This window comes from Aethalodelphis obliquidens, unplaced genomic scaffold (assembly GCF_003676395.1).
Source record: "Aethalodelphis obliquidens isolate GAN/ISIS:26980383/991018 unplaced genomic scaffold, ASM367639v1 scaffold5, whole genome shotgun sequence".
NCBI lineage: Eukaryota > Metazoa > Chordata > Mammalia > Artiodactyla > Delphinidae > Aethalodelphis > Aethalodelphis obliquidens.
Genome location: NW_020837949.1, coordinates 78,639,735 through 78,651,792, shown reverse-complemented (window position 1 = coordinate 78,651,792; position 12,058 = coordinate 78,639,735). Strand labels below are relative to the sequence as shown.

At 36.0% G+C, this 12,058-nt stretch overlaps 1 protein-coding gene across 1 annotated transcript in view; it reads right to left on the bottom strand.

Annotated features, from left to right (window-relative positions):
- The window catches only part of SEMA3A (semaphorin 3A), a 234,677-nt gene that overhangs the window by 147,784 nt on the left and 74,835 nt on the right, over positions 1-12,058 (bottom strand). The window contains exon 4 of the mRNA XM_027102735.1: positions 7,272-7,391. Within this exon, the coding sequence (XP_026958536.1) occupies positions 7,272-7,391 (120 nt within the window). The remainder of the gene's footprint in view (positions 1-7,271; positions 7,392-12,058) is intronic.

The following is a 12,058-nucleotide window of genomic DNA, read 5'->3' as shown; positions in this document are numbered from 1 at the left end:
AGATATAAATGTTAAGCCTCCATTATCTCCTAGTATTCCCCCAAATCTATTTAATAAATAAAACCTTTATTCCAGAACTTCTGGTTTTCTCATTATGTCTTTCCTTTTCACTTCAGTGCTATGCTCATCACCTCACGCTGATTCACAGCACCAGCCTTTGCTCTTTCTATTTCCCCAGCTCGCATCACGTCCAAATTGACTACATGTGGTAAGCCTGGAGCAGCTGAGAGCCATGAGGAACCTAGACCAGAGGCCATTACACTAGAGCAAGGGGAGTGTCCTCAGATGTGAAAAACAGGTGACACTATCTGCTTAAAAGCTACCACAAGTTATCTTCTTAGTGTGCCACCAGTTAACTTACATAGCATATTTTCTAGTAGTAACTAAATTTATAAAATTATTAAGCTAAATATAGGTTCTTCCTGATTAAAATTAAGTACCAACAAAACTAGAAAGCAAATACAATTGAAATTAGCAATAGCAAAGCAATGGGACAATAACATCTTTGTGTATCTTGAAAAGTAAATACCTTCTTACAATATGAACGTGGTTCTAGTGACCAGAAGCTAGTCTTTGAAGCTGGCAGTTCTACCTTCCTTTGTGCTCTGGGGTAATTTACTTTTCTCTTTTTGAACCACAGCAAGATCTTCCTTCACAAAGCCCACTCTGACCCCATTTTGGCCTTTACTTGGCAGGAAGACAGTGTTTGCATATCAACTCAACCTTTGCTTCCTTCTTATTAGCCCAAGAATATTAAAGGTATATCCTTGGCACTCACATGCTTATAAGCCTTAAGCAAACAAGAGCACTAAAATCTTAAGATTTTACATGATTATGAGGTAGTTATCCAAATAATTTAGAATGGACTTGTATCATTTCCTCAGGTTATCATCAAAGTGAACAATCATGATTTAAAACAAATCTACAAGATAGCTTGCTGAGGCCTATTTGAAACACACTCGAAGAGGAGGTAAACATATTCTGATTTGTGGAAATTCAGTCTAAATTTATCTTGGTATTTTCCCCAAGTTTCAAATATATTAAACTAATGCCTTCCTTCTCACCTATATATCCAGGCTGTATTTCCACTACCTTAAACTTTGGTTCCAAATGAAGTAATTTAGGCAAGAAGACAAAGAGATAAAGGAAGAAAAACAGAACTAGAGTTCAAGGGCAAAGAAAGGGTCATGAAGAGGAAGAACAAAAGAGAAGAGGAAAACAGCCCAAACAGGTGAGCAGGCAATGGGGTTTAGCACTACTCTTTGTGTTTTTTGAAAAATATAATATTGATAACAAATTAGTTTTTATAAACAGAAACTTCCTTTCAAAATAGATTATATAGGAATGAGTGCAAAGCAATCAATCAAAAAGGGCACAGAAAGAGAAAGATTTAAGTTGGAGTCCACACCTCCAGTGACAGATTAGCTCCAAGAAATATAAAGTCTTTGATCCAAACTAGCTACTAGTAGTTATGAAGAAAAGAAAAACATATATTGGTCAATGTGCTGTTTATGATTTAGTCCTTATGTCTGTATTGTGAATGAAGATGTCACTCAGAAATTGAGTACTACGGATAACACAGTCTTTTAATAAGTCATTGATAATGACATCACTGCACCAATATGGCCTTAAGAAAACTGTTTAATTTTGTTCAAATTCTTTTTCTGGCACTAGTTGAACCAGATCTGACAAAACATGAAACTAAATACTCTGCAAGTTAAAAACTGAATGCTAACATTTCTATTTTTTCTGTCATTGTGAAATAGTGATGAAATACTATGAGGGGGGAAAAAAGAAAACGTTTTACAATTGAGCCAAATAAGTGTAGAGGGTAAAAGTGTATTAATCTCATAACTATGGTGTTTTCATACCCTATATTTAGAGCAAACCAGTCAAAATATAAAATGGTGATTTGAAATCTTTTAAATAGGGTATAGGAGAAGCTGGTTTGGATTTTTGGTTCTCTCTCTCTTTCACCATTTGTGATTTTTTTTTTTTCCCTAAACTTGTTTCTAATCATAACTTAGGTCCCTCTACTGCCTCACTTGGCCACTAGTTCTGTTGATTTTGAGAAACAGCCTCACTGATAATATCTAGAGTTTAGAATGTGAATAGCTCACAAGAAATACACTGCTGAGCTGTTAAGGTCACAGAATTTATGAACTGTGATTCTTTTTCTCAAATACAAACAGCAAAGTATTTTAAAATTTCATCTGCAATATAAACGGTGGTATTGTTTATTCAGCATGGTAACTTGTATGGTCCACCTTCCAACATGATTCAAGTATTGAAAGATTAGGGAAGAAAAACCTGGAAACCATAATGGTCTTGCTCTAACCACGCTTGGCTCAGTTTGAGAGTGCAAATGAGGGACACACTGCCTCTGGTGGAAATGATGAAGCGAGAAGAAATCACCAAGGAATCCTGACTTTTCCCACCTAACCTACTAACATAAGTGGGAAAAGTCAGACTCCAAGACATGATCTAAGAAAGATGGAATGATGTAACCAACCCCAAAACAATGCCTCATTGCTTTACCAAGATATCTAAATTTCTTAGCTTTAGCATTTCCTCTTAGAAATAAACTTGGACTCTATTGGACTCAATGACATAACACACTGAGAGAGATAACTCAATTAGAAAAAGTTAGATTAGATGTATAAATTAGTCGACAGAGCACTAGCTACCACTTAAGTAGTATTTGGACCTGGAGACTGTTACTAAGAGCATGTGATTCAAAGTTTTACATGAAAGCAAACTCTTATTCTTGGTGGAAGAGAAGAACCAGACAAAACATTTTATTTTACATCTTGATATATTAGTTGTCATTGCAGAAATGACCTCAGAGATAGCCATTAAGCTTCATTGCATTTCTTAATGTCCCTTTGGTTCTATCACAAATTGAGATCATGACATTTGAGAGTATTTATAGAGTTAATATTTTCCAGCTCTCATCTGGGTCCATCTTTCTTTAGATTTCCTTCGCAGTACAAGGAGGAGGCCCGTTTAGGATGCGAGAAAACATCCAGACACTTCTTCGAAAAGCTATCCTCCTCCTAAATTCATACATTTTTTTTATTAACAGATGTAAATTTGAAAGGGAAATACCATATACTATAAGCCTTTTGGGAATATTCTGTCTCATAAGGATGACTTACACTTTTCATTTGAATGGCATGGATGCTGAAAGCTTAAACACAAAACTCATCTGTACTCTAGCTCTGAATCATTCCTTCCGTGAACTCTGCATGCATTTTAATAATAAACACACACATGCGTATGGAGCATGTGACCTCACTGGGAGTTATCTGCAATGTCAAGTACTACTGGAGGATAACCAAGAATTGACTGACACATCTTACAGAACTGGAGTTAATTAATAGGTCTACCAATTCCCAATTGTACTACAGGAAACACAAACACAAAATCTGCTTAATACAGCAATAAATGACATACCGTGTGTGGTCATAAGGCATTCACTATACAGCAAGAGTAGTTTTGGAATACAGTATTCAGGAGTTTAAATATTGCTATTAAAATGCTAGAAGAGCAAAATTGGGTCTATTTTCATAATTAGAAGACTAAACAAGGTTTTTTCTTTTTTTTTTGCAAACTGTTCATGATTATTTAAAAGGAATTGCTATTTCCTCATATAAGATCTGAAGCTATTAAATGATAAAGGAAGTCTTGCTTTGTTTCAAAAGTGATGTCTTTTGTGGCATCCAGCCATCTGGAATGGTAAGTCCATAATTTCTAACAATGAATTTCAACAATCTTGGGGACTCAATGTAAGACAAAGAGTTATTTTAAAGGAAGAGCACTGCAAAGAAAAAACTGGATGTTAAAATGTCCATGAATTCATGATAAAAGCAAAAAGTCCTTTTTTGTATGATAAAATTATTTGTAATACGTAAAGCCTGGACAGAAGTTTAAAAAGTAAACTATTTCACTATTTTATGTAGAATGGGGCAGGAACAGCAAAGTATACATGCTACTTTTCAAACAGAATATAGGAGAAAGATTTGTCTTGGTTCTTTCTGAAAATCCATCCTTGTAAATTAAAAGTTACTAAATTCAAACTTCATGAGACCTTATGAACTCTTATCCAACAATCCTGGCCTCAGTCCTGATTATTATTTTATTTCTTATTCTTCCAATCTTTCCATTACCAGCATTATTTTCCTAACGGCATGAAGCACATATTGTCTTGTTTCTCAACTTCAAAAACAGCATAACTGTTTAAATCCGAGTGTAGTATTTTTAGTACCAATACAGATCAATTTAAAGCAGATTCTCTCTTAAGGCAGCTTAAGCATTGAAAATTAAATTTTATGTTGTCTAGACAAGCCATCGTGATAATATCTTTTCCAGAATTTCCTAGATTGACTGTCTAGACTGCTCCAAACTCCCCCAGGTAATTGCATAATCATTTTCCCTCTGACCCCCTAAACAGTCTGGAACAGTATCTCCCCATGTATAGTTGCCATGCAAATCAAGATCACTGAGCTTCTGAAGGAGGACTTCTCTCAAAGGTTCTGAGTTTTAGGATTTCAGGAAAATACTTGTACGTCAATATCCCACCTTAAGGAGATGGGAAGCTTTATTTATTTATTTCAGTGGAGGGAACGGCCTCCTCCATTTTCCTGGGTAAATGGCCTGGCTCCAGAAGCTGTACCTCTGCATCTCCCCACCCATCCATAAAGCAGCAATAAAGTAGTTGATGAGATGAGAAGGAAGGAACTTTGCTAAAGAGCAACTTCAAAAAGAAAAAACACAAAACAAAACTACATTTTGGGGAAAATGGTAAAAATACAGGAACAATATATGATATTTTAATTTAAACGACCACCAAGATCATCTAAGCTTCAAATTTAAAAATGGAGGAAATTAAGCTAAGTACAGAATGACCTGGCAACAATGAGAGCCCAGTGCAGTAACATACAACCTCTGATGAATGAGGTACATTTAACAGCAAGGTGATAATTATCACCATAAACCCTGAAACCGCTTTCAGCCTGAGATACACATTTCTATTTTAAAGATGATAATCCACTTTTTTTTTCAGTATCTACTATCTATTAGACAACATTAAACTCTTACAACAACTGTATGAGGTAGAGACCATTCTCATTACCACTTTCTAGAGTAGAAACAAAGACACAAAGAAAGTTAGTAGCTTGCTCCTTATCAAGCATCCAGTACTGAAGTGAGGTTGGACCAAAGCCCTGCAGTGTGAGGCCAGGTGACCTGCCTTTAACAATGATGGGATTAGAACTCCCTGAGTTTCTACAGCAAAAAATGTCAGTGGGTCACACCCCGCTGGGAGGGTTGGAAAGCAGTTGGAGGTAATAAGTCAAGTTCTCATTTAAAACATATGGACACTGAGAATCGCAGAGGTTTGTTTTGTTTTTACATATTATGAGACAGAGTCTCAGAGAGGTTAAGTAATTTTTCCAGTGCTCCACAGCTAGTAAGTTGCCGAACATGATCAGAAGTCAGATCTGTCCCTAAAGCCTATATCTTTTCTACCAACCTGTGCTTGGAGCTCAGCTGTCCGGACCCCACTGTCTTATACAGCATGATGCCTGGCAGATGTAAAAAGTGCAATACGACATGGGGAAGGTTCTCCAGAGCTGTCTCCAGTAAACAGAGAAGTGAGACCCAATTTTAGGGTGCCTGACTATAGGAAATAGCTGAGAAGGAAAGAAAAAGGGAGAGATTTATCCAGAAGTTACTGAAAAGTTAAGTATGCAAAGTCTCCAGGACCGTGTGCAGGAAATTATTCCTAATTTCATCAATATGAAACAAGTAATTTAAGTGGAACTGCCCTTCCTTAAAGTTAATTTTTACTTAAAACTCTTGGGTATGTCAGCAAGAACAGTATGCATACTTGTAAAGGAAGGAAGAAGGATGCAGTGGGAGAAGAGTCTGATGAGGGCAACTGTCTACGCCGGTGAGACCCTGGTAAAGGGTTTTTTTTTTTGGTTTTTGCGGTACGTGGGCCTCTCACTGTTGTGGCCCCTCCCGCTGCGAAGCACAGGCTCCGGACGCGCAGGCTCAGCGGCCATGGCTCATGGGCACAGCCGCTCCGCGGCATGTGGGATCCTCCCGGACCGGGGCATGAACCCGCGTCCGCTGCATCGGCAGGCGGACTCTCAACCACTGCGCCACCAGGGAAGCCCCGTAAAGGGTTTTTATCTTCCCAGAATCATCAGGAAAGTCATAATAATTGTGTTCAGTCTAGAAACCACATAGCTTCGAAGGTGTCTTCTTATACAAAGAAGGCACAACACAAACTGTTTTGATTTCTAAGTCTTTGGGCTGAAAGAACATATTTGTAACACTTTTGTACCCATTAAGAAAATATAAAGAAAGGCTCTAGAGTTTAAGTTATAAAGAAGTGGCTAACATGTAAATTATATTTTATCTTTGGGATTCCAGAAATATTCTGGGAACAAATTCTTTATCTGTTGAGTAGTTCTGAATTCCAGTCTGAACGAAAATTCTGTCACAAATGATTTTCTCACCACATGAACACTTTTGTTCTTCTTAGGATTTTGTGCCAAAAATAATAAAAGGACTTATAATTTAAGGCTATTGATAAATCCAATTCATGGAACTGCTTTCCTACTAGTAACGTTTCCTTTAAATACATCCCTAATTGCAAGTTGTACTTAAATTTCCCTAACTTTAATTTCCTCACTAAATTTTCTCACTAAAACGTCTTGTAGGAGTAAGAGACAACCATTTTTTTTTCCTTTTTTATACTGACAAAATAATAGCCCAAAATATAAAAACAAAGCCTCGCTAAGCAAGAACATAAATGTGAGTAATTTAGGTCAAACTGAGATCAGATCACTGTGCACATGTATGGCATCCTTTCTTAATCTCTGGGCAGAAGAAAACAACTGCGGTGGCAGACACTTCTGGCTAAGGATGGAAATGGAGGGGAAAAGCTGGCAATATACAAATGAAGGAGAAAACAGTACACATTCAGCCTGCTGACATCTGCTGCACATGCAAAATGGATTGGACTCTGTAATCCAGAGCGAAAGCAAATGCTTCCTTCCTTCCTCCTGTTCCACAGTTATTGTTGAGTGATGGTCTCATTCTTTTTGCATTCACAGATTAAAATTAATAACAGCATCTGAATTCGAAGTAGGTCCCAATGAATAGCAACTAGAAGCTAAATGAACTGAAGAAATTAGTAATGAAGCATTTGAATAGGAAGGGGTCATGGACGAACACCGTTTTTTAAAAGCCAGCTTTACCTCAGGATGATGTCCAATTTCAATGTAGGTGCAAATTGGATGAAAAGCCCCCGTTCCACAGGCGTACAAGTGAGTCTGATTATAAGCCTTAAGCACCTTGATGAAATTAGCACATTCTTTCTGCAAAACAAAAGGAAAACCAGTGAGCTCTAGTGGTCAGCATGGCTGAAGTATCCTCTAGGGTGCTAGGCATGTTTGAACAGATTTCTTTTGTGTCCTTTCACATCATTTTTAGGGCTTATTATTCTATTGTTTGCTCACATTATTACATGAAATACAGAAGGTGTCTGCTTGCATTATTACATGAAATACAGAAGTTCTTATTTTGGGGGGGCAAAATATAATATTCTCTTTAATGTTTTTATTAAAACTATAATTTATACAAAAGTGGAATAAAGTTATAGATAACCGATTATCATATGTGACTTTTCTAGAAATGAGGGAAACAGCAAATTATATGGTTAATTAATGAATTATTTAAATCATAACAATGGTGAAAATTTCAGAAGTCAGCTTTGAGTTTAATTTTGGAAAATCAAAAATAAAAGGTAATACAACCTTCTATTAAATATGAATTTGAAACATCATTAGTAACTCATAATGATGGGTGACTGACTTTGAACTTCAGTAGTGCTTCTTACTAGTGAGCTTTATAGACCCTAAGAAGACAAAATCACCTTCTCTTGAAAAAGTCGTTTAACCCCCAAAGACAATTTAGGTATAAGATGAGATAGAGAAGGTGTTAGAGTCTGGAATGTCTACAGGCTGAAGGGTCTTTATTAGAGTGGCTATAATTAATAAATATTTTCATGCAGTTCACGTACATCCTAAACCCATACGTGGATCCCCTGCCCAATGAGTCATGGATCCCCCAGGTAAAAAACAGCTACTTATAAGAGAGAATTATAGTCATATCTTATTATTATTTATAGAAGTTTAGACATTCTTGCCATTTTATTACCCAAATAAAATGTCACCTAAGAGATAAATGGACAGAGCTCTTTATATTTTTTCGATATACTCTATTATATCTATAGATCCTGTGAAAGAAAATGTAGTTCTACAAACAAATAGGAATCTTAGCCTTTTGTTCCTGTTAAGGAAAGATTTAGGGGAAAAAAATCAGAGTCAAAATATAAACTAGATAATTTTATTGCCAAAGAAATCCAGAGCAGAAAAGACATGATTTTTGCCAACTATTTTTAAACAGGTGAGTCCATATCAATACTGTAAAAATAAAACAATGAAAAGAGAAATTCAAACTATCAGAATATTTTCAAATAAAATGTTATGGTCTATTAACCATACAGAAAATCTTAAAAATTAAATACATATAAGTAGAAAATATGCGTTTGTCATGGAATATGCAATACCCATTTTTTAATATCCAATTGAGTATTCATATGGTAAATAATAATTACACTGAAAATTATTGTTATTGATCATAGACTTTCTTATACACATAGTTTTGTGTTTTTGCCTATTAAACATTTATAAATAAGAGCCAAATATGTAACTAAAAATGCAGATAAAGATCAAAAGCAGACTATAGTGCAAGTAATGCTGGCAAACATAACAGTGGATTGGGTTTGTCCTTGCGCCTCTAAGTGTGTAACACTCCCAAAGTCACTCTGTACAACATATGACTCTTCAGGTGAAAGCTCAGAATACATTTAGACTTATGTAGTCCATTGGTGTTTATAACTGAGGTGTTACAATTATTTAAGTACATTTCCACGACACTTGTATTCTGTGATTGTAGCTGATGATTTTGGTATTAACTTTATTGCCTCCATAAAATAAAGAGCAGACCAAATCTGAGAAGAATAATTGTTATTTAAATTCAAATACTTGCTTTCCATCATCACTGATTTTTCTAGGATGACATCTGAGGATGACCTATAAACATATCATCCCAAAGGTGAATCAGATCTTTTTAAGGAAAAATATGAAACTTGCCAGTTACGACTCCTCATGCTTCCTTATTATATGCTGAGTAGTTTAGGGGAGCAACTAAAATACACATCTAATTTCTTCCACTGTTTTGCTACTTAGATCCTGAATCCTTCTTTTGTCTGGCAAGGCATTATAACATAGAAAATTAAGCACTGAAATCAACTGATTTTGCAACTTTCTATGAAGAAAAATTTCCTAGCTTAAAGAGTACATGCACCTTATCCATGTACCACTTTGAACACGGTACACCTTAGACATAACCTTAGATAAGCTCAGATATAACCTAACTTCCAAGACTTTTAGTCACAAACTCCCCATTCTGTAGCAGTTTCTCCTCCTTCCCCAAGAGGATAGGGCATGGATCCTTGTGCAGAGGAAAGAGGCTGTGGATAGGGAAACACCTGATAAACTCATTTACAAATAAGACATTTATGAGTCTTACCCAAAGGACTCAACCTTGTACTCTTAAGAAAATGCAGTCCTTTGCAAATAAGTCATTTTCAGGAAAATGTTTTATGACACCTCTTTCTTTGAAACATGTAGGTGGTCACATACTCTGCTTTTACATAAAGACAGCTATCCATGACAGTGGACTCAATATTATAGCATTCAAGATTATAAACAACCAGTTCCAGCACCATATGTTGAAATTAAGAAACTGGATGTGCACACACACATTGGTAAGCAAACGAATATTCTAATAAAGAGCAGTGGCACACCCAGATGGATGTATTGTTCATTTTAGAAAAGAACAGGGTTTTAGTTTGCCCACAGTCATACCTATAAAGATATGCAGGGAATTTAAAATACAAACCCAGTTTCTCTAATCTCATTACTAACACCTCAGGGCATCCTAGAAATTTGAGAATAGACCCTAGTTCTCTGCAATAAAGGAAAAAAAAGGAAGGGAATATTTCATGAGTGCAGATACTTGTGCATACAAATGAAGGCTATGTCACTTCTGCAACTGTTATGAATTCTAAGATTATAGAATCTGTGGGTTCTTATCTCATAGATTGGGTAACTGATTAGCAATAATTATTGACTGAAAAATTCTCAGGATTCTTGAGAACTAGGGAACTGAGCCACACTGAATATCCTAATTTTATTTTGTTCTCTATAAACTGTCAAAGAAGCACCACTCTGATATGACAACTATTCCTCTACAGAGCTGCTGGAAAAAATCACAGGACTAGAGTTGTGAAACCTGGCAAAGGGTTCTTCTGAGAATGTTGATGAAGATTCTATCTGCCCTACAAAGCAGCTAGACCCAGCCTACTGGCCTGAGGCCTGGAATGATTTTCCCAGTGAACTTTCCCAGGTGGCAGCAGGTTGTACTGTCTCTGTGCCTGGGGGCTAGCTCAACATTATTTTGAAGTGAAGGTTGATGCAAATAGAATGGGGAGAAATTTCTGGGGTTTAGAGAGTATGTTAAGACACCTGAACTGAAACAAAGAAATTGAATGAAATACTTTCAAAATTGGTTTAAAATAGCTGCAAGGAAACTCATCAATAACAACTTAGGAAGAAACAGTGAATTAAAAGAACTGCACAGAGAAGAACCCAAAACTTGAAAAAGACATTGTGAGTAATGACTGTTCTTTAAATAGAAAACCTACATAAAAGAGTATCAATCCCTGTCATTCATTTGCCTTCATTCTCCAGCTTGTTGCTGCCAAGGTTTTTGAGTGTTCCAAAACGGGATATTCATTTTATTTGGAAGCAGCCTGGACATTCCTCTAAAAAAAAAAGGAAGCATGGCAGAAAAAGGAAACACACTTCACACATTTCTGCTCTAGGGAGACAGAAGAAGAGTGTTTCTGACCTTTTCTTGAACCGTGACGATTCTTAAAACTCAGAATGTAATGTACTTTTTGGCATTCAACTACTGCACTGCTTTGCTCAGCACTAGTGGATTTACAACGTAATAAAGAGAATGTAATCAGTTCAAAATGAATTCATTTTTCAAACCTGGATCCTTTTTGGAATTTAAGTTGATACACACACAAGTTTAGCCACGAGTTGGCTTCCCGAGAGTCAGGCAACCATACTGAGCTCTTATTTTACTGAAATGTACTCCAGAACAACAGCATTATAAATTGTTAACTTAGCCTAGTAGTAAAAGTAAAGGCAGTTATAAACCAGCAAACCCAAGGCCACACATGAAGCCCAATGATTCATCATCCTTAGTGACAAACCATTTACACTTATTTTTTAAGAGTTTCTAGTGCCTTCAGGTCAAATGTAGAGAGGAATTACACACAGAGATATTAGCCTGGAAAAATAACTTAGAAAGAAAATGTCTACCCCCAGAAAAGGATATAGAAGCCAAATGCACAGTGATTCAAAAACAAACATCACAAATATGCAGCACTGATTAGAGTGTGTTACAAAGACTTTTCCCGGACAGTTACAAAAATAAAGTCCATCCATCTGTCAAAACAACTGCTCCATGCATGAAAATTAAAACAGAATAGAGGTGTTTTTAACTAACTTCTGATAATTACACTTTCTATAAAAGAATGTAATTTACCTCCAATTCCAATTACCTCCTTGCATGTTCTTAAATTATGGATGGAGCAGTGAAATTTTACTCTAAATAAAAGAAAAGAGGAGAGAAGGCCGTGAAGATGAACAATCTATATTTAAATATATTCAGTTCATGATTAAATCAAACAACTTGTTCTAGTTCAAATATAAATCAGCTCAACATTAATGGATATAGTACAACATTGCCTCAGGTCAGTGAACACTCATTTAAAAAGGAAAAAAGTCTCTATCCCATCAGCAATTTATGTTGAAATATTTTAATGTATAATGTAGCAGCTGGG